Below are 27,249 nucleotides of genomic sequence, written 5' to 3' on the forward strand. Positions count from 1 at the left end.
GACAGAGTCTCACTCTCTTGCCTAGGCTAGAGTGCCATGGCATCAGTCTAGCTCACAGCAACCTCAAACTCCTGGGATCCAGTAATCCTTCTGCCTCAGCCCCCAAGTAGCTGGGACTATAGGCACGCACCACCGTGACCGGTTAATTTTTTCTATTTTTAGTTGTTTGGCTAATTTCTATTTATAGTAGAGACGGGGTCTCGCTCTTGCTCAGGCTGGTCTCGAACTCCTAAGCTCAAGCAATCCTCCCGTCTCAACCTCCCAGAGTGCTAGGATTACAGGCGTGAGCCACTGCACCTGGCCAGAGTGCTGCTTTTCTTGAACTCCTGACCTCAAGCAATCCTCCTGCCTTGGTCTCCCACAGTGCTAGGATTATAGCCACGAACCACCACAACCAGCCTGCTTTTCTAATTTATAGGATTTAGTACAAGAGAATTCGGTAAAGTTCCAGTTAGAGGTCTATAGTCTGAACTTAGGTTTCACCCCAGTATATGTGTAAATTTATTCATGTAATAAACAAAATTGTTTCAGTGAGTCAGACATGGTCTTGCTCAACTCAATTGTGAAATTTGTTTAGGTGCATTGGTTTTTCACTAGATCCACCACTAAATCATAAGTTCTTTGATGGTAGGAACCTAAACACTTATGGAATTAGCTGAATTTTCCCCTCCTCACACTTTCAGAGAGGTATTTAACTCTGTCCATGGGTTATTTCTCTGTAATATCCTGTCAGCTCTGTTCCTTAGTGAACGAGCACTCAGATGACCTCATCACTGCATTTCCTCTAGAAATGCCACTGGCTTTTACATTCTTTTATAAGCTACCAAATTTAAACACAAAATTATTTCAAAATGCCCTAAAAGCCTCAAATTAAAGCAATCATTTATGTAGTAAATTATGATACACAAAAATAACATACTATGCAGCCATTAAAAAAGAGACTTAGGAAAGTTACAAAATACTTATGATATATGGGTTGAAAAACACAAAATGGAAGGATACCATGATTACAACTATGTTTTGTAAAACTATGTTTGCATGTGGGCTAATATACAATAATGAAAATAGTGATACTAGAATCAAGGAATTATAAGATTTTAAATTTTTTTCTATGGTGCTTCTTCAGTATCGTTATTTTTAAAAACAAAAAAAACAGTTCAAGCTGGGCATAATGCTATGTGCCTGTAGTCCCTGCTACCAGGGAGGCTGAGGCAGGAGGACTGCTTGAGCTCAGGAGTTTGAAACAAACCAGGGCAACATTAGGGAGACCTCATTTCTAAAAAATTTTTTAAATTAAAAAAAAAATAGTTCAAAATGTGATGTCATTTATGGTTCAGGGCAGCTTCTGTGGAGGTCTTTCCTCTTCAGTGGACTTTACCACAGTAAAATAATGTCATAGGAACATTAAGTGTGTACCTTTATCAAAAATGTCTCAGTGGGCCAGGCGCGGTGGCTCACGCCTGTAATCCTAGCTCTCTGGGAGGCCGAGGCAGGCGGATTGTTTGAGCTCAGGAGTTCTAAACCAGCCTGAGCAAGAGTGAGACCCCGTCTCTACTAAAAATACAAAGAAATTAATTGGACAACTAAAAATACATAGAAAAATTAGCCGGGCATGGTGGCGCATGCCTATAGTCCCAGCTACTCGGGAGGCTGAGGCAGTAGGATCGCTTGAGCCCAGGAGTTTGAGGTTGCTGTGAGCTAGGCTGATGCCAAGGCACTCACTCTAATCCGGGTAAAAGAGTGAGACTTTGTCTCAAAAAAAAAAAAAAAAAAAAAAGTCTCAGTGAGCCTTCCTCTTCTAGTCATGATGGAGTAATAAGACATAATTTACCCCTCTACTTTAAACAACAGAAAACTGGACAAAATATATGAAACAATGGTTGTCAGATAATGGACAACAGGCAGTAGTATAAAACTGTGATCCCTGAAAGAAGGAAAAAAACAAGGTGAACTCTATAGTGACCCCAGCTTACTGCATGGAGAAGGTTCCACACTGCAGGGCAGGGGGGAAGAACCTAAAAAGAAGCCAGAAGTCTTGCCAAGTTAAAGACACAGAAATCAGCATTTGGAGAGGCCAAGGCATCTAGAAGGTATAGGACACAACACTTGACAAGGCAGTTTGACAGATAGCTCTGGAGATCCACAGAGGGGTCAGTCCCCCTTACATTTCTTGCAGACCACTGATCTGTGCATATGGAAGAAGAAACTACTCAAGGCTGAGGGCAAAGAACCACTAGAAAGTAGAAGGCATTGAGAAGATCATGGCAAGCTCCACAAAGAAAATAACTTGTCCTTCCACCAGTGAGAGTGGAAAGACTTAATAATATAAGGGGTATCAGGTAGACTCCGTAGATGGGTATTGCATTAGTAACAGGCGCAAATAAGCCTACATTACAGATTGCTCATGACTTACCCTCAACCCTTAAATGCAAACCCTGAAAGGATCAACCTGATTCCACATAACATAACCACATTCCAGAACAAAGTCCAACATTATGTAAAGAAATATAATAAAATGTGGGCCAGGTGCAGTGGCTTATACCTTAATCCCAGCACTTTGGGAGGCTGAGGCAGTATAATTACTTGAGGCCAGGAGTTTGATACTAAGCAACATATCAAGACCCCATCTTTACCAAAAAAAAAAAAAAATTAGCTGGGTGTGGTGGTGCGCACATGTAGTGCCACCTACTCAGGCAGCCAAGCTGGGAGGATTGCTTGAGCCCAGGAGTTCAAGATCACAGTGAGCTGTGATTGCACCACACAGTGAGCTGGGATGGTGCCACCATACTCCAGCTCACTCTGGCCAATAGAACAAAACCCTGACTCAAAAAAAAAAAAAAAAAAGTACAGCATCCACACCATAAAAACTACTATGCCAGCCACGCATGGTGTCTCACGCCTGTAATCCAGCACTCTGTCAGCAGTGGGCGAGCGAGTGAAGCTTCATCTGTATTTACAGCCACTCCGCATCACTCACATCACCACACAAGCTCTCTCTTCTGTCAGATCAGCCACAGCATTAGATTCTCATAGGAGCGCAAAACCTACTGTAAACTGCATATGCAAGGCATCTAGGTTCTGTGCTCCTTATGAGAATCTAATGCTTGATGATCTGAGGTGAAGCTGAGGTGGTGATGCTAGCCCTGGGAAGCAGCTGCAAATACAGATTATCATCAGCAGAGAGATTTGACCACACAATAAATGTAATGTGCTTGAATCATCCCAAAACTATCCCCCCAGTCAAGTCCATGGAAAAATTGTCTTCCATGAAACTGGTTCCTGGTGGCAAAAAGGTTGGGGACCACTGACTTACAGGACACTGTCAAGAGATCTAACATATATACATAATTGAAATTCCAAAATAAGAAGTGAAGAGCAGGAACAGAAAAATATTTGAAGTAATCATAGCCAAAAATTTTCCACATTTGATAAAAACTAGAAACCCACAGATCCAAGAAGCTCAAAGAACCCCAAGTGAAATAAACATAAAAAGAAAATGGCAAAGCATGTGTTAATTATATTGCTGAAAACCAGTGATAAAGAGAAAATATTAAAAAGCATTCAGAGAAAAATAAGACACTATATATAGGGAAACAAAGATAACAATAGACTTCTTATCAGCAACCATGTAAGCCAGAAAACAATGAAAATGACATTTTAAAGTATTGAAAGAAAGATTTATACTCAGCAAAAATATCTTTAAAAAAAAAAAAAAAATGAAAGTGATGGTGGTGACCAGAGGCCAGGAAAGGGGGAGCGAGGAGGAGGGATGAAGCGGGAAAAAAAAGAATATAAATGTATTTATTACCACTGAACTGTATACTTAAAAATGGTAAAGATGGTACATTATAAATGCATATTTTACCTCAATAAAAGTAAATAAATAAATAAAATGAAGGTGAGGTTCCACTTGCAGCATGGCAAAGTAAGCCCACTAAAGCCTCTCTCTCCTGCTGATCACAGCTAAAAACCCTGGATAAAATATGAAAAGTAATTATCTGAGGGCTCTGAAAATTAAACAAAAGCAGACAGGTTATAGAGGGGAGTTAAAACTTGGAGAAATATGCACTTGAAGGGGAAAAAATATTTTCCTCTCAGGCAATCTTTCCTTTTCCCTGCTTGCTTCTCCTCTTTCTCCTGGTACTTGTTCCAAGTCCCTTCTACTTTTCTCAAGATGTATGAGTCCCAAGCAGAGGTTGGGATGTTCACAAATAGTCCCATCACAAGGGATGAAGCAAACTAATCTACAGTGACAGAAAGCATATTAGTGCTTGCTCAAGGATGAGGCGTGGTGGGTGGAGGTAGGGAGAGGGACACGAGAGAAGGATTCTAAAGAGATACAAGGAAACTTTTGGGAAGTGATGGATATGTTCATTATCTTGATCACTGTGATGGTTGTACATATGTCAAAATTTATCAAAATTTGTATATGTTAAATATGTATAGGTTATTATCTATTAATTATTCCTCAATAAAGCAAGTAAGTTGGGGTATTTTTAATAAGATAGTTCTACTGAGTGGCTTTCTATTCTGTGCAATCTACAGAGATCTTTCCTTACCTTTTAAATTCCAGGTAGGATTGACTAAGCACCTTCTCAAACTTACAGGGACACATGACCTCTTTTAGAAATAAGTTATACTCACTATAGCTGCAGAGTAAATTTTCAGTAAGCCAATCACTAAAAGGTTTGCAAAAAAGATTTTTATCTAATGCCCACTTCCACTTGTAAGTTATACTAAAAATACATAGGTACACTAAGATTCCTTAAAATCCTGTAGCTTCTCAAATCACACAGTGTTCCTTTGGGAACCAAGCTCTTCTATTTGGTGCTGTCAGTTCCCACCCACTCTTTCACCCCCATCTCCCTGGCATTCACTGAATCCACAAGCCTCCTTTTCCTCCCTCACAAACATCAACAAAGGGCTGCTAACCAGCTTTCCACTGAGATGAAATCTGAGTTCCTAAAGGCAAAAAGGCCCACATATACCTTTCTATTGCCTGAGAAGAGGAGACTACTATATTTCTGTGCCATGCAAGAGCAAACAACTAGAGGAGAATCTTTTATAGTCTTTTCCTCTTATATGCCAAAAACCAGACAGCTGATAGAAAGAGAGGAGTAAAATTCAGAAAAGACAGCTTACCCATGGAGTAGAGGTTGTCAAAGCTCTGGTGCATGCGGATAATCTCATAGTAAAGTTCATCATAGCTGCTGGGGGTTGGCAGGAATGTGTCACCATATGTGATAAACATATTAAATAGGTTCACAATCTAAAAAAGAAGCAGACATTCATATATAGGCATCAGGCTATGAAGACCAGAAATTATCAGTGGTGTGCTGTAGCCAGCTCTTACTGGCTTACAAGAGCTGATTATTACATTTTTAGGCATTTTGTAAGCTAGTTGTTAAACATAGCCATTATTAAAAATTCACTCATATAAACTTACAGTTAAATAAATTATATTAAAAGGAAAGCAATAAATACTCAAAACTTATCACTTCCTAGTTATTTTCTGCTTTTACCATTACCTATGCTCTGGAGATTAATTTATACCTCTTATATCTGTGTGGTGGGAATACCATATAACGGTGCGCTACTGCACATCTCTTCCCAATTCTGCATGACTCTGATGTCACACTGACAGCTTGAAATTGGCCATGGTGGGTGTAGTTATACAACGAAAATCAGCAAATGCTGATTTTCCCCTCAAATGTTGAACATTTACGAACATACTAGGTAATATCCTAAGAAGAAAGTCAAAAGGCACAATGGCTTCCTTCCACCCCAAATAACCAGCCAGATAAACAGACATCTGTAATATCCCTCAGAAACCAGGTGCAACCATACACCACTTATCTGGCTGGGATACCTCTAGAGGATTTGCTATTTACCAACATAGAGATTGCATAGTACAGTTTCTCATCTGGGACCAAGGCTCACTATTTATATACAGAGATCTGACCTATACCCACTCCTGCCAGACAATAATACTCTCATGAAGGAAAAAGAGCCCCAGGTTTGCCAAAGACATAATAGATAAGAGTGAGGATCACCAGTCTAGAGATTCTGATCCAAATGGAAAATATAGTCCTGGTTCCCGCTATGGCTTAGTCCCCAGACCACCAGCTTCTCTTTCCATTTCTGCCTTATCATATAGCTTCAGAAAAAGAAATATTTGTTTTGTTACTCACCATAAGGGCTAATGTAAAAATGTTGTGTTTGGCCAAAAGAACAGTCTCATTTGACATAAGGAACTTCAGCAAATTTATCAAGGCTTTAAAAAAAAAAAAAAAAGACATCAACAAGCTATTTAAACCACAATCAATGAAAGTAAATGAAAGCAGACTAACCCTACAGAAATCCATAGAGCTAGAATGAATAAGCCTCAGCTACCAAGGTCTCTAAAAAAGCAGCTAAAATGGGTATATTTGAGGCAAGCACTAACCTTCCCAGTACATGTCTGCTTATCTACCCATGAAAGGTTTTTTAAAATCTACTTCTTTTTACCACTTTTTAAAATAGCAATTAAGCTCAGAAATTTGACTATAAAACTGACATCTCAGTGTTCCAAATTTACTCCCACATGGTGATTTCCCCATCAAATTTGCTCAATTTACAGATGAAAATGAGGGTCCTCTTCCACCCTGGGCTTCTAGCATCTATTGTCACAAAGCTTCAGCCATGTTTTTGTTTCAAACACCATTGCTAAAAGGGACATCCTACCAATTCTAAGTGGTCACCACATGTGGCAGCTGTACCGTAGAACCTACAGCTGGGCTTCAGCTCTGGATAGGAGGAGAGCTCATGAAGAGAAAAAAGCCGTTTACTGCTCCAGCTATTCAAACAGAAGTGCAGCTTGCTCTAACCTCTCTTGACAGTGACAACATTTACTGAAAAGGTTTTTTTTCTGCTTGGCAATCCTTAGTGAGGGGAGAGATTGCTAAAAATCCAAGCAATCTCAGTAAAGAGACTGACTGCCCAGTCCCTAGGTTAACAATGTAGCTTTAAAGATATTTTTTGCAAATAAATATTAAGCATAAAAGAAATTATCAGTTGCTTTGCACTTAATTCACCTAGGACATTTATCCATGAAATGAATCCTGCTTCTGTGCCCATCTTGAATAATGCCCCTGTACCTAGCTCTCCTATTTGATGAGATACTATAAAGAAGGGGTTCAGCAGCTACAGGCAATCTGTGGTCCTTCTGTCTTCTCCCCCTCAAACCTCCACCCTCCCACAGGACCAAAAAAAAGGCTTGACCTCTCCATGTCTAAGACCATATCTACTTCTTTGCCAGCAAAGAAGTTCATTCTCCTATACTGTCTGGCAGGAGTGGGGAACCTGCAGCCTTGGGGCCACATGTGGCTTTCTAGATCCTTGAGTGCAGCCTTTTGACTGTATCCACACTTTACGGTGGCTCGCACCTGTGATCCTAGCACTCTAGGAGGCTGAGGCAGGATGATTGCTTCAGCTCAGGAGTTTGAGACCAGCCTGAGCAACAGTGAGACCCCATCGGTACTAAAAATAGAAAAATTAGTCAGGTGTCCTGGCATGCGCCTGTAGTCCTAGCTACTTGGGAGGCTGAGGCAGGAGGCTCGCTTGAGCCCAGGAGTTTAAGGTTGCAGTGAGCTATGATAATGCCACTGCACCCTAGCCCAGGCAACAGAGCAAGACTCTGTCTCTGAAAACAACAACAACAACAAAAAAAACAAACCAAATTTTACAGAATAAATCCCTTTATTAAAAGTTTGGATGCACCTGAAGGGCCACACTTGGGGATCTGGAGGGCCACATGTGGCCTTGAGCCTGCAGGTTCCCCATCTCTACTGGAGTCCGACTCTACTCCAGATACTTACTGCCTGCCACACAACACCCCATCACTCTCAATCCTCTAAAAGCACAGGTACAGTAAAGAAACAGCAGGAAGGAAAGAACAAGAGCCTGGCTTCACCCACATTCTGTTTCTAAAGCCTGAATCTTCCCCTCAAACAGCAAAAAAGCTTTGCTAGCAGATGAACGAGGTAGGCACCCTCATTTATGAACTCTTTACCCTTGCCCTGACTTAAGTTCTCTGGGGCTTCATAATGAAAAGGCAAATGATAAGCAGCTGGTCCTTTTGATGGTGTCTGTTAAGAAGTGATCTGTTAGACTGGATCCCCCTCCCCCGCAAAAAAAAGAGCCCTGTGGAGGCCCATTCTGGATCATACAACCTGTTTAGTTAGCTCCTTACCAGGAGAGCACAGGGAATGAAGGGAGCTAGCTAAAATCCACATAAAAATGACTACCCAAGCCAAACTTTCCTCCTTAATGAAGATCACTTTGCTGGGCTATTTAGGGGCTTCCCACCCCATCCCCTAATCCCAGAGATTATATAAACCCTGTTAATGGATAAACCACCTGACAATCAGACTCTATAAACTCACAAGAGACAAGAGAAGGGAATAAGTAGCACAAGTGGCACTCTGCAAAACATAATGGCTAGAGAGAAAGACGAAGCAGCTTTTGCACACATCTACTCAACAAGAGCTTTTGTCCCCAGCACACACAGCACAAAGATGCAGCCTCAGCAGTGGCTATGTGGTAATTAAGGAGCAGGAGACCTGGAGGAAGGGATGTGGGAGCAATGATTTATTGCTTCTCTGCTGGGCTATGGCTAGCCTTGATCTCTGGGATTCAGAGTCAGGGATCACAAAGTGATAAATACAAGAGGAGGAAGAGAGCAATTCTGGCACAGATCAAGAGGCAACCTGTGTCCCAACTGCCACAGACATCAGCAGAGCCAAACAGCACTGAGGAGAGTCCAGTACTACAATACTCTGGGCATTAGTACCATGGGCACTTGCATTCTGTCCATGATAATTCAGGTCAGATACCACGACCACGCCCCAAAAGCCAGGATTTTCTCACCTGGAAGTAGTAATTCTCTAGAGGGAGTTTAAAAGGCAACTAAAATGAACAAAACAACCTGACACTTGGCTCCCACAAGCCTCTAACATCACAGACCATAATTCCTCTTCAAGAGAGAATGTCCCAAATATCCCATAAAATACAGTTTTTTTCCTTCATCATCTCCCTGATTTCACACTCATTATATCAACTGTTCAGTGTCCTATATACCACTATACACACATTCTCTTTTATTCCCTGACCTGATATGATAGGAGTTCTAAGTCTCTGAAGCTTTGACATAGCTGATTACAGATTTTTAGAGCTAGCAAGGACCTTAGAGGTCATTTAATCCAATTTCTTCATTTTGAGGTAAGAGAATGCCACCCCACCCCGTCAAACTAGCTAATGACTAAGATAGGATTGGAACCTAGTCTCCTGTTTAGTGTTCTACCATTAAGAAGATGAAACAAATAAAGGTGCCAGATCAAGTTAAACATTAAAGGAGGGGAAAATAGTTTAATGGTGTGCTTAGACCTGCTGACTATACTGTTACCAATATTTCTCTAGATTCTGGTTTATAACTTTTGTCCATCTATCAGCTGCTCCAGGTTATTTTCATGTATTTGGTCCCCTTTTTCTCTTGGTCCTCAGCTATCTGTTAAAGTACAGGTGTTTGATACCTCATTATTACTTTCCTGCTAGTTACTTGCAATACAAGAAGATTCCCAGGAGCTTTGCTTAGCACGAGCTACCCTCAGCAGGCTCTAAGCCATCTCCTACCTCTCTCTGCTCCCTTCTGTACATCTCGTCTCTCACACACCTCTCCTTCTTTGCTTCTGCTTCCTCTCTAGTATCTTTTTTTAAGCATGTAACTGTCAACTAAAACTGTTCCTAATTGTCTTACTCGGGGTTGCCTCCTTCAAAATTATGTACTGCATGTGAAATGTAATTGGATGTGGACATTAAAAGGAGCCAAGACTCCCTTTCTTTATGCAAAATAAGAACCAAAACAAAAAAGTACGGGTATAAACAATTAACAACCAGATTTATTCATAAGCTATTAAGGTACAGAGCTTTGTATAGGTTTTAGACAGTAGGCCGAAGAAGAGAATACCCTCGTGTCAGGGGCAGTTTCAAGGACAGTCGAGAACTGGCATTCAGGATCTCGGTGCCAACAAACAAGTAGCACAGAGCTCAAGCTGGCTGGCTCCTGGTTCACCCCCCTCCACATGCACATACATTTTTAGAAAACTGTCCTTGATCCACTTGTCCACTTGATGCCATCTGGGCACATGACCAGCCAAACTGTTCCAAGAACAGTGACAGAAGTGACAGTACATGGAGGGAAGAGTTAAGGTAACTATAAAAGGGGTTGATTGTATAAACACAGTATTATTAATCAGTCACATGTCTGTAAGAGTTTGCTATCAAGTACAGTACGTGTTGGCCGGGCGCGGTGGCTCATGCCTATAATCCTAGCACTCTGGGAGGCCGAGGCGGGCAGATCGTTTGAGCTCAGGAGTTCGAGACCAGCCTGAGCAAGAGCGAGACCCCGTCTCTACTAAAAAAAATAGAAAGAAATTAGCTGGACAACTAAAAAAAAATATACATATATATATATATATAAAAATTAGCCAGGCATGGTGGTGCATGCCTGTAGTCCCAGCTACTTGGGAGGCTGAGGCAGAAGGATTGCTTGAGCCCAGGAGTTTGAGGTTGCTGTGAGCTAGGCTGACGCCACGGCACTCACTCTAGCCCGGGCAACAAAGCGAGACTCTGTCTCAAAAAAAAAGAAAAAAAAGTATAGTACATGTTATAGTATAGTTATTGTGAAGATATGAGGGGAAGATTGTACAATTTTTTTTCTTTGGTTTAACTCTTTGGTTTTAGCATGTTTCTCATTGTTAAATATTAATTTTTAAAAAGAAGCAGGGATAAAGGGCTAACATAAGCCTCTTCCTCACCAAAGGCCTGACTCCTGGTCTGAGAGATTTCCAAATAAGAGTGACCTTATGGTATAGAAACTCAATACTGTGTAAACAGTTTTGCCAGTTAGGTAACTAATGGCTGCTCAACCCCTCAAAAGAGAATGGTGCAGCTTGTTGCAGAGAATATCCTTTTGGCTAAGAACAAGCTTGATGGTTGAGACCTTCCAAGCCTAAAGAGACAATGCCCATAAACTCCACACTCCACAGTCCCAGGAATCGGCTACACTAAAACACCAATGCCAGATAGATGTATCATACAGGAATTCATTATTTCCTCCAGAAGAGTGGCAAGTTAATAACTATGCCAGAAGTTCACAAAGAGTATTTCAAATCTTCCTCTTTTCTAATATCCTCTACCTGATACCTTAAAAGGAGACACTGAACTATAAAAATCACCTCCATCAAACTGCATTCATCTCTTTTCAAAGTGAGAAACACCATGGTCATAAATGGCAAGAAAGGTAACATTTATTAGGTGACTGCTGAGTGCTAGACATTATGTAAAGCACTTAATTAAAGTACATTATTCTCACTGAATCCCCCCTTAACTATCTGATGAAGTAGGTATTATTGTTCCCATTTTACAGATGAGCAAATAGAAATTCAGAAAGGTTAAATAAGTTCCCAAAGCCACATAGCTGGTTGGAGCTAAACTGCATTAAGGGCAACACAATGGGGAGAAGGTCCATGAACTCCCCCTGCTGAGGTCTGTGAAACTATACTGGTTTCACCTAAAGTTCAATTAAATAAACATGTGTTGGGGGTGTGGGTGCTAGCTATCTAGGGCCAATGCCTACAGGTGCTACCAAAAACCTCAACTTTGTTCAGAATTCCACTAATCAGCCCCTCACATATTAAAGTGGCCAAAGGAAAAGTCCTGTAAGCTCAGAATCCAACTCGCCTCTAAGTGTCTCAGGATGTCACTACACTGGCCTAGGACCCTTTAACCTGCACACTTTAAAACACAAGAGGTTGAAAGCAGGGACCCAAAGAGATATTTGTACACCCATGTTTACAAAAGCATTATTCAAAATAGCCAAAAGGTGGAAGAAATCCAAGTGTCCATCAAGATGAATAAATAAAATGTGGTATAAACATATAGTGGCATATTATCCAGCCTTAAAAAGGAAGGACATTCTGACACATGCTCTGACATGGATGAACCTTGAAGACAAGATTCTACATGAAATAAGCCAGTCACAAAAGGACAAATACTTACTATATGATTTCACTTATATGAGGTACCCAGAGTAGTCAAATTCATAAAGACAGTGGTTGCCGGGGGGAGGGGAATAAGAAGGGAGTGTAGAATGAAGAGTTAGTGTTTAATGGGTACAGTGTTTCAGTGTGATAAGATGAAAAATGTCCTGGAAATAGAAGGTAGTGATGTTTGTACAACAATGTGAGTGCACTTAATGCCACTGAACTGTATGCTTAAAAATAGTTACAATGGTAAATTTTATTTTATGTATATTTTACCCTAATTAAAAAAAAAAGAGGTCAATGTTTTTCTTTCCACCGACACTACCATGAACCCCACAAACACTACAACTCAACTTTCTGTAACCTCTGCATAACTGCATGGCTGACATTCACACCACAGTACACCATACTGAGTACAAGGGCAAACATACAAAAATGTTTCCTCGTTGATAGGGAAAAGGAAAGGAGCCAAATATATTCAATCAACAGAAAGCCCATGGACTCTTGGGCAGGAATGCAAGAGCCCACGCATCTTGGGCAGGCTTCAAGGTACCATTGTGGTGGTCTTCAAAATAATTATCCAAGTTCGCAATCAAAGCTAACAATGCACTGAGTACTAACAATATCTTATGAAATCCTTCAGGATCCTGGGTTTGACTCCTAATCCTTGCTGTCTCATCTACCGAATGAGGATCCAGCTACCTGGCTCCAAATACTCATACCCTGAACTGAGTGAAAAATAGAGAAATTATTGCAGTAACACACTTGAGGTATTATATTACACATTCAATATATTTAAGTCATACAGAAGTGTGTGCTCCATACACACTCGTTTCTTCATTGCAAAGTCTTTTCTACCAGGCCCCTTCAAAATTTAGTTTCTGGGCTCTTTTTCAGGAACTCCTGAAATTGGCTGCAACCGCTACCTCTTTTGACTCTGCACTAGAGGCAACTATCAGTCTCATACTTAGCTTCAGCCCATGTTCCCTTCCTTGGGAGTCTTTTGCATCATACTTGGTGAAATAGTATGATAGTAGTGTATAGACGTTCTGACTTTTCCACGTGCAGATGCAGGTCAAATAAAAGATAGTAGGCAAGTTCTGGGAAGCTGAGCCAGGACTGGGTACCTTGATGGCTCCCTGTCCCACATGAATTCCCAGAGGTGGAGGCAGCCAAACTAATTTTCAAATAGGAAGAGTTCTGTATCATCCACTTGAGAATCCTGCCACCTTAAACAGGCCCCCCTTACTCCACAAGGCACCTTGTGTGCAGAGCTGTTCCTAGCATTAATGTACCCTACATAATGAGGACTTTCCCATATTTTTTTCTATCCTGCTTTGAATTCAGAGGGAGGGAAAGAAGGTAGCAGCAAATCATGTTGCCATGTAGGAGGAGAATGAATAATGGATATGGGAACTTCTCCAGGACTAAAAACCTGTCCCGCACATTGAGGTAAACCAGGTGCAGAGAAGAACAAGCCAACCGCGGGAAGACACAATTAAGTGGTAGCTCAGACGCCTGCCTCAGAAGCAGAGGGGAGGCTTAATTACAAAACCAAGTGAATGACATTTAAATAAGATTAAAAACAGGAAGGAGACAGAGAACCTCCAGCAGAGCATAAATAAATATCTGCAAAGAATCAGGTCAGAGAGAGCTGTCTGTTTAAGCAGCTATGAAAAGAAAGAGATAGAAAGCAAAGACAAGACTTAGCCAGATCCTATTTTATGGCCTGGCATGGAGCTAGGATTAGGTGCCACAGAACCCAAATCAAAACCTACTCATTAGGGGAGATGGATAATTTCACAGTGACTGACAGAAGAAAAATATTAGCATCTCACTTGCTTAGGAGAGAAATCAAGGAACTCAAAGAACAGGCTGGAAATAGCACTAGAGTAACAAGCTAATGCCATCAAAACCCCGGAGGCACTATAAACTCCAGCCAATTCCAGCATCTCTGGACAAAATTACCAATTATCCAGGGACATTGCCAGCGATCAGCAGGCTCACTGTCAATCAGCAGAGTGGTGTAGGAAAGACTTAGAAGCCAACACCTGCCAGTAGAATAATTTAAAAATACACTAGGTGGCTTTTCAGAATACAGACATCTGTCTGACTGCAAACCTAAGCACCTCACTGACACAGAGGCCAATGAATCAAACAAGAAAATGAAATTGCTTTGGTTGTATCCTATCCAACCTCTCCAGGTGAACAGAGCACACAAGTCAGTATGTCAATAGCCTACACTGCCTAAAGGTTCTACACTCCTCTAAATTAGCCAGAAAATAGAACAAATCCTTTCTTTAAATGAAAGTCAGGTTCCATCCTTACCATTTTCCTTGCTGTTGATGAGTATCTGCTAAAAGGGAAAATAAGGTTCTCAACCATCTCTCATTCCCCATTTACTTGGGGACAATGCAAACCTCACAATTATGACCCACCCTCTTCTTTATCATGAAAATGAGCTTACATATGAAAGTTCCCAGATCCTAGACTTTGGGAAATGTAGGGATCCCTGTGTAGCTGCCTCTAACTAAGCCACTCAGGAGCCACTGCCTTCTTCTAGGACCCGATACTACTTGCTTATTTTTTTCCAATATTGACCAACTGAATAATAGCCAAAATCACCCTTTAAGAAATCCACCACATCTCAGTGGAGCCATCTGATGTAGAACCAAGAACTTCACTTTATGCCAAAATGGGGGAGGACCAATAACAGACCTCTCCTGCTCACTTGAGATCCAGAGAGGGATGATACCTTATCAAACCATTCAATATATCCCTTTAGAACTAGTATAGGCAGAGTAATAAAAGCACAGCTACTCCTTCCCCTGTCCCTTTTATTTGACAAGATGCTGATGGGCCTATGAGAGCTGAAATTTATTCGGGTAGGAAGTGACTTCATGTACAGAGAAAAGAACAAAGAGCAATTTCTTGCTCTTTTAGGGGCTTTTACGTGGGAATCTTTTTCTCCCTCTAACAGGATAAACCTGTTAGAGATTCTTATCTTTTGCTTCTGCCAAGTTTCTGAGGGGATGAGAGAAAGATTCAAAATAGTATAAATTTTGGATTTAGCCAAATGTAGTGATCTGAAGGAAAAAAAGCTTCCTGGCATTCTTTTTTAGTCCTTGGGCTTTCTATACTGCTGTACAGAATCTTTCACAACTAAATTACAGAACCAGAGAGATACCTTCTAATGCCCCTCTATTAGAACATTTTAACTCTGAGAGGAATTGATTGCCCATAGAGGAAAGAAAGCTCTATCTTTTGCACATGGAAGCTATAGCAGTCTTAATTAGTTACATCAAGCCTAGACTATATCTTGTGACATATTTGCCTAAGTCAGAGAAAATTTAGGGGAATGGGAAAGAATAATTTAAAAAGCAATTTTAAAAACAAGATAGCAATAGCAGCTGCCAAAATTCCCCTTCTCATCTACTCTAGTTTTTACCGCTATGTTCTTTCCCACCTGGCTACTCTCTTCAAAACTAAAAGAAATAATATTGTAGAGTTATATAAGGTGTCACCATTGGAGGAAGCTGGGTAAAGAGTACATGAAACTCTATGTATTATCTTTGCAACTTCCTGTAAGTCTATAACGACATCAAAATTAAAAGTTTAAAAACCTAAACTAAAAGAAGCAATTAAAAGTTCAAAAGATAATTTCTCAAAACCAAGAGGGGCTGCCAAACTACCAAAGCTATATCTATGCAAGAACTGCCAGGTAAATGTATGGCTCAAGTCAACCTTTCTCTTGAAAAATTCAGTCCTGTATGATAACACCTACAGTATAATAAGCTTCCAACGAAAGGCTATCAATTCCCAGTCTTAAGATGTACCTAACCAAGAAGTCACAGGCTTCTGCCAGTGATGGGAGAGCCAGCTGGATCCAGAACACTGTGATATTCTCTAGATTTTCCATTTTTCCCAGTAGGTATCTAAAAGGTCAAGCCATGTACAATTTCTCTCTTTTTACAAAGTTGTGAATGCTTTGGATGCTATTTAGCACAGTGAAGCTGAACAGATTGTTCTGGGGGCTTTGGGGGCCTTTCTTCCTGCAGGGAGGCAAATGTTGCCTAGTGATATGCATCTGAGCATAGGAGTCAGGAACTCTAAGTTCTAATCATGACTCTGTTTAGTGTCTGGTTCCATGATCCTTAGCAAATCACTTAACCCTTCCATATCTCCACTCCCTTCCCCCACAACAAATGGAGATAAAAATAATGACTTATCACTTGGGGATGTGGCAGAGTAAAAGGGTAAGAAGAACTGTGATCCATGGATAAATGTCAAGTATAAAATGCCAGTATAAATCTGCCTTTAAATCAACCCATGTTTTCAGACTGTGGAAAGTCACACTATTTAAACGCAGGCTGCCTCTGAAATACCCGTTCTTCTGCAGTGGAAAAAAAATAAGCTGACTCCATGAAACTCTGTTCAAGTGTTTCCCTCTCCAACAACTACTACCTGCTTCTCTCTGAACATTTTGCTCATTCTTTGGTTAATAGCTTAGAAACCATAGGCCGGGCGCGGTGGCTCACGCCTGTAATCCTAGCTCTCTGGGAGGCCGAGGCGGGCGGATTGTCTGAGCTCAGGAGTTCGAAACCAGCCTGAGCAAGAGCGAGACCCTGTCTCTACTAAAAATAGAAAGAAATTAATCGGACAACTAAAAATATATAGAAAAAACTAGCCGGGCATGGTGGCACATGCCTGTAGTCCCAGCTACTCGGGAGGCTGAGGCAGAAGGATTGCTTGAGCCCAGGAGTGTGAGGTTGCTGTGAGCTAAGCTGACGCCACAGTACTCACTCTAGCCAGGGCAAAAGAGTGAGACTCTGTCTCAAAAAAAAAAAAAAAGAAACCATCAAAGTTTCCATTTTTACTTGGTTAAAGGTAATCCATGCATCTGTGATTAAGGAAGAAAAGAGACAAAGAAGAGAGAAATTACCCACTACTTCCTTTCACATCAACTCAAATAAAACTAATTTGGATGGCTGGCCCTTATCAAAGGTGATGAAGTCAGCTCAACAGAAACATTTAACCACAAACATCCTACTGGGTTCTATTATTATTATTGTTATTATTACTATTATGAGGCTGAAACACAACATTATGCTACTTTAGGAGAATGTTGATTCATCATTAATGGAAATTCTATATATTCGTTAATCTACTTATTTATTCATTCAAATGTTTTCTGAGTCCCTATTAAAAAGCCAAGTAGTCTGCTGGGAATAAAACAATGACTAAAATACAGGTCCCGCCCTCTAGGAACTTTTTTAGAGGAAAGATGGATATTTAAGCTAATCATTGTACAAACATATGCAAACATAACAAAACAATGTGATATGCTAAGATAGAGAAACACCTAAAAAAATAAAACAGTGAGCAAAATGGTCTATAGCCTCAAGAAGTTCAGAGGGGATTATAGGCATGCAGTACGACCAATAAATAAGGAAAAAATATTTAACTAGATACTAAAATGTTCTATGAGAACAGAATTAATTGGGAGGTTGTGGAACATAAAATTAAGACAGGAGTTTTCACATGGGATCATGGATGGGCTTCAGAGGGTCCAGAAACTCCCTGAAATTATATATGTGCAAATGGACATTTTTCTGGACATAAAGATGACCATAGCTTTCATTCTATTCTCAACAGTAAAGAACTATTTCACTTGGATCTTAGCCCAAAACCCAGTTTTCTATCTTAATCAGAGGAAACTTTTAAGAGCTACCTTTTTACTCAGGCTAGGAGATCTGGGTAGTCTAGAGGTCAGAGAATAGCTTTCAACCTTTCTATAACTTGGTGAAAAATAGTGACTACTGAAAAAAGAGCAATGCAGAGAGGTAGGACTTCTTCTTTTCCATATTCTAGTTAAAGTTAGCCTAAATATATTTCCCTACATACTCAGATACCATGGTGACAGGCATCATATAAATAGATAGTGGAAACAGGGAGTAGGTCAGGGCTTATATCTGTAAAACCAACAGTAAGAAAGGCATATTAGGCAAGCTTGAACCCCCAACTGACACAACTGGCTCCTGTTCATCCATAAGACCATGCTTGGAATTATGGGAATTTGGGGACTTCTGGCTGCCTCCCCAATAACAAAGAGCTATTATAATCAATAAACATAAGAATAAAAATCAGCACTGAAGTACAGTGATACTAAACGCCCACATTCCAAACAACAAAAGGCATTTGGACCCTAGCCCATTGCTTCCTAGATACCCAAGGGCATCTGTATGTCTGAGCTAACAGCACATGCATTACTAGTCTTACTTATAAATAAAATTCAATTACAATTTGCAGCACATGGCTTGCTTTGGCAGTACATATACAATTTGCAGCACATGTATGGGCAAGGATATATATACATAAGTATATTTGCCATGATGAGTTTCACACATCTCCCTCAAATCCATAAGTCTAGAAGGAAAAGAAAGAGTGAAAACATGGGTATTCCAACATATGAGGAGTAGCGCCAGCCAAGGAGTGGGTGTATCCACCATAGCCACACTTGTATTCACTGAATGCAATATTATACATTATTATGGGCTCTGACTGCATCGGATGTAGCGTTGTATTTTGCAGCTTTCCTTAACACCTGCTGCTGTACATCTCACTGTACACTCCACATATGAACACATGGAGCCAAGGTTCCAGGAGGGTTCACTCAGTCTATACAGTAAAAGGAGCTAACCTCACTTGGCAGAGAATTCCAGTACAAATGTCTCTGCTTTAGGAATAAGCAGCAGTCCCGGCCTCATCAATGACATTCGTATACACCACCCCTCAATCCATCAAGGGCCTTAGAATGCCAACCAATCAGTTCTGAGATAGCACATAATTACAAACAGAGCTGAACATGACAGAAAGTTCCCGAAGCATAAAGTCAACTGACCAACACAGGATAAAGAATGATCACCTTCTTCACAATTTCCTAGCCAAATGGCACAATACTCAGAGTTAGAAAAGATAAATATTAAATGCATATTTTTAAATCTCTCCAAAAGATAATTGCCTGTTTAAGCAAAAATGATGGTGATGCATTTTGAGGTTTATGACATATGTAAAAATAAAATGTGTGGCAACAGTAACAAAAGGACAGGAGAGAGAGTTCACAATGATAAAAGGGTCAATTCATCGAGAGGACAAAGATACAACATGGGCGTAGGAAAGTAACTGGAAGCCCTGGGACTCAGGAGACAGACTGGGATGAACGTGGAAGGCACTATGGAAAAGGCAATGGAACAGGACAAAGAGGAAGAGGACAACAGATAATGAGAATGGGAGAAAAGCCAAAGAGATCACAGGGGCCAGAGACAGGATAGCTAGGATTGAAAGGAAACAGAATGAAAGAGAAAATAAAACCAGAATAGAATCAGAAGAAGCAGGCAGGAACAACTACTACCACCAACTGATTAGTACTATGAAGTGTTACTTCATCCAAGTTATAGACATAAACCATTTGTACTCGTTGTAAGTTCTATAACTGTACCAACATTCACAGATTTGCATCATTTTTGTGTTTTCTTTTTAATCCTAGGCATTCAGAGCCTAACAATCACATAACTATCCATAAGAAACAACAGTAGCCCTTTATATTAAAAAGAATTGTTTCTACCTAAGAAATTCTGCTAATGTTAGTCATTTCAATCTCTTTTGATCTCTCTTTAACTCTACTAACAGTCCTTCAATCTCAAACTCTCACACAATCATACTCCTCTCCTAAAATACCAAAATGCCACTACTATTGCCACTTAGTGTTATTCTCCTATTCCCCCTTCACCAACACAGGCAGTAAATGTAAAGAACTTGCTAATCCATTAATTAAAGATCTCTACTTCCCATTATGGAGGACTAAATTTAGAAAGGCAAACTGGGTTGGGAGGAAACCATGTGTCATAACAAATGAGATGAATTCCATGGAAGAGGGCTGGGTTACTGACCTGTTTCTTATAAAGCCTCTGACGCTAACACACCCTACTCTGCTGAAAATACAGAGAAGCTCTTCCATGTGTGAGTAACCATTCATCAGTATTACCATCTGGAGAAGACTTTATTGCACCATCAGGTCTCAAAAGCCACAGGACCTATCAGCAAGGGACTGCTTCAGGGAACATGTCTCCTCTGCTTTCCTAAAACCTCAAATTTAGTCACACAAAGGAAAGGGGTGGCAAGCCAGCATTAATTGTACCCTTAGAGAGGAGCCACCTCCCGCCTGCAGAGAAGGCAGCAACTTTACTGGGCTACCAAAATGGATACAAAGACAAAAGTAAACACTGTAATTTGCTGTTTTGTCTCTGGCATAGGGGGAGTGGTAAAATCAACACTGTCTGTAAACAGTAATAATGCCAGATGTAACACAGAGAACAGGATTCCCCCCATCTCACCATCCCTACCCCCTCTCCCTATGAAAGTCCTCCTGATACTACTCATTTTGAGGGAACACACAGAAGCTTCCCTATAGTCCATATGCTGCTACCAAATGGAACCGATTGAGAATCCCAGTTTGTACCGACTCCTCCTCCCTCACTCTAACTCAAAGGAAAGATCATTGGAACTCAAGAAATATTCAATTGTTTCTACCAGAGGACAAAAAATACAGGGAGGAGAAGGAACAGGCCAGAAAGTATAGAATAGATATGTGACATGCTCAGGTCTGGATCAGAAAAAGGCTAAAATGTCAAAACAAATTACAAAAAGTATAAATGAAAATAGAGGCATCCTAAACAAACTAAAATATTTTTTAAAAATCCATCTTGAGCCCAAGCCTAGGAGCTCATAAAAGGTATAAGAAAAGAAGATGAATTCAGGAAAGAAAGTTACCTGACCAGAGTTCCCGCCAGGTGTAATGCAGGCGTACTCGACACTTTTTCTGGTAGCAAAGCAGTTTGTGTACTACCTGAATGCAGCGTCTGTAACAAAGAGAAAAACTGAGGTAAACCTGAGAATATACTGCAACTCACCAGATACACTTTCTTTAGTGAGCCAGCTTTGCTAAAGCCACTAGGTATGAATATGTACACACATAAAAAATAGAACTTCTACCTTCAGCCTTCTAATAGATAAATCTCTCTCTTTCTCTCTCTCTCTCTCTCTCTCTCTCACACACACACACACAGCTTATGCTACCCATTCCCCTTATCAATAGGAAAAGGAAGCCATAACTACTTGTAGGTGAATAGTCGATAAGGCACCTCTGATACCTTTCCCTTGAATATCTTTCCAGGGAAGAAGGATAAACCAGTGGGCCAGAATTAGACTACTCTGTTCAAAGTGGAAGACACAGGATGCAAAAACACAAAATTAAAGGCCTTACATCTCTATATTTAAATTATTTTATTTAAATTAAATTCTAAGTAAAATTTAATTTATAATTAATTTAAATTCTAGTTACATCAAAAGTTAAATTAAAACTTCAGTTCCTCAGTTGCACTAGTCATGTATCAAATGCTCAATAGCCACATGTAGCTAATGGCTACCATACTGGACAGCGAAAATATATAGAACTTTTCTATCATTACAAAAATTTCTACCGGACAGGGTTATTCTAGATCATTGGAATATACAGTTATTCACATCTCAACAACATATGTCTTTTTGAGGCCAAGAGTTCCAGACCAGCCTGAGCAAGATAGTGAGACCCTGTCTCTACAAAAAATAAAAAATAAAATTAGCCAGCCTACTCAGGAAGCTGATGCAGGAGGACCACTTGAGCAAGCTATAATGACGCCACTGCACTCTAGTCCAGGCAACAGTGTGAGACCCTGTCTCCAAAAAAAAAAAAAAAAGTGTGAACAACCCAAATGTCTATCGACTGATGAATAATGATGTACTATATCCCTATAATAAAAGATTAATCAGCCATAAAAAGAAATGAATTAATGATACAAGCCATAATATGGATGAATCCTGAAAACATTATGCTAAATAAAAGCAGCCAGTCACAAAAGGCCACATACGATTTCATTTATTTAAAATGTCCAAATAGACAAATATATAGAGACAAAAAGTAGATTAGTGATTATCTAGGCCCGGAGAAGAGGGGAGAGAGGGAGATATGGAGAGTAATCGTTAATGGGTACAGGATTTCTTTACGGGAAGTCAAAAATGTTCTAAAATTAGACTGTGGTGCTGGTTATACAATCCTGTGAATATACTAAAAAAAAAACACTGAATTATATACTTTAAAACTATTAAAAAAAACTTTGTGGCCTAGGTTTTCCAATTTGTCAGGAAATGTAACTTATAGTTCTCACAGCAATGTTAATTTGATACATTCTATAGCCAGGTATGCTTGGATTCCTGATTAAACCATTCAATGTCCACTTTAATAGTCAATATTATAGAGATAAACTGTTACGCCTCATTTAAGAGTACTAGCTTTTACATTTGCCATTTTCACTTTAAATTCACAAATTCAATGTTCATTTACTAGGATCTTAGCCCTTGGAATCCCCGATGTTTAGAGGTCTCTAAATTGCCCAAATACAATGTCTTAATAAACTTCAAGTTCTAAGTCTCACTTAGTCATATCCTCACTGCCCTAAAAGTACTTAAATTAGGATAGTTAAGGGAGGGCTTGGTCAGCCAGAGGCCCAGGGCTTAGACTATACCCCTCTGAAGTTCCAGGCTCATCACACAAACAAAACGTTCAGAAGAAACTGTCAGACCTATCTTTTTCATTCATTCATTCATTCAACAGATATTGACTGTATACCAACAAAACACTAGCACTTGTCTTATTATAATTAAGTTGTAAAGTTCCTAGAAAACTGGACCCAAGTAACCTGCCTAGTTTCAGGCAAATGAAAAAGGCTTTTCCTTTTGAAATCATTCTGACATGAAAGAGTGAGGCAGAAAAGGCAGATAGAACAGACAAAATAAACAAAGCAAAAGGACATAGTAAAATAGTAAAAAGTGGCTCTTCTCTACCTTGATTTATGCAATTTTTCTAATATACCCCAATTGGAATTCAGCTGAATGGTAGCTTCAAGTAGAGGATACTTCTAGAGGTGGGGTTGAGACTCTCTCAGGTTCTATTGTTTTAATCTGAGACTAAGAGTATCCTGAGACTCTGCTAACTTCAGCAGACACCATATTAATCTGTGGAGCATCAATCTGACAGTTCACAGAATCAAGCTAAAACTGGGGTAGCTAATTTCTTGGGCCTCTTAGCAAAGGAAGAAAGAAGAAAATAGAGCACTACTAACCTCCCTCTATGGAGTGAGAGCCAAAGACATCAGGTAGTTAGTGGTCCCCAACCTTTTTGGCACCGGGACCAGTTTCATGGAAGACAATTTTTTCCAAAGACGGGGTTGGGGGATGGGGGGTAGGTGTTGGGGGGGATGGAAGGCGGAGCTCAGGCAGTGATGTGAGCAATCATGAGATGCTGTAAATTCACTTACTAGCCCGCCACTCCCCTCCTGCTGTGCACTCACCACCCCATCCCCCACCCCATTCCTAAGTTTCATGGAAGACAATTTTTTCCACTGATGGGGGCAGGAGTGTGGGGAGGGACCTGTTAGGCCTGGTCCCTAACAGGCCACAGACAGGGAGTTGGGGACCACAGAGGTAAAGGAATTAAAGTGCCTGACAACATACCAAAAAAGACACAAATGAATTGAACTAAATTTGTAAATTAAAAGTCCTAAAATTATTCTTCTCTGGAAGTTTTCAGAATGCCCCCAATAATAGGCCTGCATGGCTACCTTGTTAGCTTATTCTACTTTCTCCATTATTCACATCTTTCTCTGTTCTTACTCCCTGTAGCTCTAAGTAGTCTTGCAGGAGCCTCTCAGACAGGATTTAATGAGAGGACTATATAAACAGATCACTCTTAATAGACTTGGGTATCTTCAGCAGTGATATTAAAAATATTTTATAAACCATACAGAAATATAAAGTAATATGTAAATCAATACATTTTTAAAAATAATTCCCTTTTATTCTCTAAAGAAATTAATCTTGTGATACTATAAAATATATATTTGGTCTTCAACCCCTTTTTCTGGCATACAATTCCAAAAATCCTTAGAATCTCCAAAGTATTGTTTTTTGTATGTTGAGTTGACTGATGGCTGGCAGCCTCCAGGTAGCTTCAGGATGGAGGCTGGTCACCAAAAAGACCAAGGCATGATTAGAGGATTGGGCTTTCAACCCCACCCTATCCCCCCCAACCCTATACTTCAGGGAGGCCAAAGTGGCTAAAGGTTAAGTTGATCACCAACAACCAATGGTTTAATCAATCACACCTATATAACAAAGCCTCCATAAAAACTCAAAATGACAAGGTTCAGAGAGCTTCTGGATAGCCAAACACATGAAGGCATACAGGAAGGTGAATAAGAACTCATTCACATGTTGGGAGGATGGTGTACCCCAACTCCAATGGGGACAGAAGCTCCTGGGCTCCAGACCCTTTCACACCTCACCCTAGGTATCTCTTCTACTGTATTGTTTAAAATATCCTTTGCAATAAACTGGTAAATGTGTTTCATAGAGTTCTGGGAGCTGCTCTAGCAAATTTATCGAACCCTATCTCCAGGTAGATAGTGTGGATATCCAGCTGGTGTCTGCTGCACAACTGCTTGCTTGTTTGGTGTGTGTGTGGGGAAAATTCTCCCGACATTTGGTCCCAGAAGTCTTCTGTGTTGAGTGTTGTTGAGTGAGAAAACAGAAAAAACACTTTGTGCTTTTTTACACTCACAAACCTGTACCAAAACTGCTTATCTAGTGATATAAATTGCAGTATAAATCATCCTAATAGTTTCCAAATCATCTGCTGATTTTTAGAAATTATGTGATCTTCTGTTTGATACATTTGTCACTAGCTAAATGATGCCCTTGTTTGAGCTATGATTTGCCTTAGCAATCTACAAACTCATCTATCAACTTCCCCACGAGATTGATAGTCATTAGGTCCCTGGTGCTAACAGCTTTGTCACAGACAGCAAAGGTGGCCAGACGCTGCCCACACAAGACCACTCATGCACAGTACATTCCTGGGTGCCAGCACCTCTCACATGGCCTGGATCTGGACAGCCTTGGCTCCTGCTGACAATGCCATCCCACCAACACTGAGCCACTCTGGAGCAGCAGTGAGATGCTACCTATATCCCTAACCCCTGCTGTCACCACTCTGGTTCCTGCAGAGGCTATCCACATTCACTTTGCTCCTAGGCCCTGTTCCTGACTTCATAGTCACCCAAAAGGAGACCTCATTAGCCTTGTGTTTCAATAACTTATACTATTTACCGAACAGAATGAAAATTTTAACAATTGCTATAGCTTTAACTCCAAATGTACTGTTTCTTGGGGGGTTGCTTTTATGTGTGTAGCAGTTTCCTATTTTGACACAAGACAGGTTTCACTTTCTCCTGAAATCTTATCGGGCCTACTGAAGTCTACCTTTCTTCTGGTGCCTATCCACAGGTTTGGAAATATCTGACTTAAGAAGAGTCCAAGTTTTCCACGTAAGAGTAACTTAAAGGAGAGTTTACCCTCCCAGGAGACTATTTCCCCTCACTCCCAAATCCTATAGCAGCAGTGGGGGTGGAAGTAAGAATCAAGGAGTACAGCTGGGAATAGACATTAATTGGTTAGGTTTTCCTACCTCTTACTGTTCCAAGCAAGGCTTTTCGTTCTTTCCCCTCTCTCCCTCTCTCTCTCTCTCTCTCTCTCTCTCTCTCTCTCTCTCTCTCTCTGTCTGTCTCTCTCTCTCTCTTTTTTGGTATAAACACCTTCTCCCATCATTACTTTACCTACAGCATTCATATACAAATGTGAAATTGTTTCATTTTTGACCCAGACTTTGGCTTTGAGTATTAAGTCTTTCCATACTCTATATTTCTTCATATTTCACTAGGAGGATTACAAACTTATCTGAAATGGCAGAAATTCATTTTGCTTTCAATTTTCCATTCTGCTGTACACCACTGAAAAGCAGTACTTAATAAGAAGTGAGAGCAGCAACCTGGCCTGTTGCCCAGCTTGGAGCACACAGGTTCACCTGAAGAGGACTTGATGCTCCAAATACTAAAAACTGAAAAGATAGCTGCAAGTAGGGGAAGGAAGATGTGGAAACATGCCTATGGGTACCAGTGAAAAAAGTGAATTCAGCCTAAGGCTGGGACCTTCTGCCCAGCCTCTGTCAACTTGATGCCTCGTTATCTTTGCCATCTTCCCTAACCTCAAGACAGTCAATTAGGGAGCAGGTGGAAAAAAGCACCTACGAAAGCAAGGCAATACAAAAACTCTTTTGCGGGTGAAGTTAGGAACTAGGGGGAGGTAGATGATAGAACATTAGCATAAATCAGATTCACTGGCTAGGAACTTGAGGGTTTGGGTGGATAGATATATACCTGTAACTTTATAGCACTGAACACACAATCTTAGCATGTCATTCCCACCTTGAACTGCTCACCATCATCCACTTAATCTCAGGCAAGCTTTTTTCTACTCTTATCCTTCCTCCATGTACCCTATACTCTAACCATCTGGAATCACTTTCTATTGACCAAACATACCACACTGTCAAGCCTACAAGCCCCTAAACATGCTAGTCCCTTACCTGGTATGTCCTTCCTCACTCTTCCACCTAGAAAACTCCTCATGTTTCTTCATGACTGAGGTCAAATACAACCTTCTCTGATACCTTTTCTGATGCCCCAGTTAGCATAATCACTTATACAAATCTTTCTTTTGTCACTTATATACAGCCTCTGGGGTCAAAGGAACACAAGTCTGAATTTTGCTATGCGACTTACTAGCTATGTACCTGTGGTGACAGCCTGCAAGATGGCCTCCAACAATCCCCATCTCCTGGTAGTCATATCTTTCTAAAGTCACCCTTTTTTTTTTAATTTCAGCATATTATGGGGGTACAGATGTTTAGGTTACGTATGTTGCCCTTGCCCCTGCCTCCCTCACCAAGTCCGAGTTTCAAATGTGTCCATCCCTTGGATGGTGCGCATTGCACTCTTTGTGTATGCATATACCTGTCCCCTCCTCCCCCCTTCCCCCTCCCCCCTGCCTGACATCCAATAGATGTTATTCTATGTGCACTTATGTGTTGATCAGTTAATACCAATATGATGGTGAGTACATGTGGTGCTTGTTTTTCCATTCTTGGGATACTTCACTTACTAGAATGCGTTCCAGCTCT

General features: G+C 40.5%; 1 protein-coding gene across 1 annotated transcript in view; it reads right to left on the minus strand.

Annotated features, from left to right (window-relative positions):
* LOC105824364 (chromosome unknown open reading frame, human C10orf76) overlaps nt 1-27,249 on the minus strand; it is a 166,949-nt gene that overhangs the window by 102,132 nt on the left and 37,568 nt on the right. Inside the window, exons 15-17 of the mRNA XM_012661785.1 lie at nt 20,910-20,998; nt 6,192-6,274; nt 5,143-5,269 (exon numbers count right to left, since the gene is read on the minus strand). Of these exons, the coding sequence (XP_012517239.1) occupies nt 5,143-5,269; nt 6,192-6,274; nt 20,910-20,998 (299 nt within the window). The remainder of the gene's footprint in view (nt 1-5,142; nt 5,270-6,191; nt 6,275-20,909; nt 20,999-27,249) is intronic.

The sequence above is a fragment of the Propithecus coquereli genome, unplaced genomic scaffold, assembly GCF_000956105.1.
Source record: "Propithecus coquereli isolate 6110/MARCELLA unplaced genomic scaffold, Pcoq_1.0 Scaffold73, whole genome shotgun sequence".
NCBI lineage: Eukaryota > Metazoa > Chordata > Mammalia > Primates > Indriidae > Propithecus > Propithecus coquereli.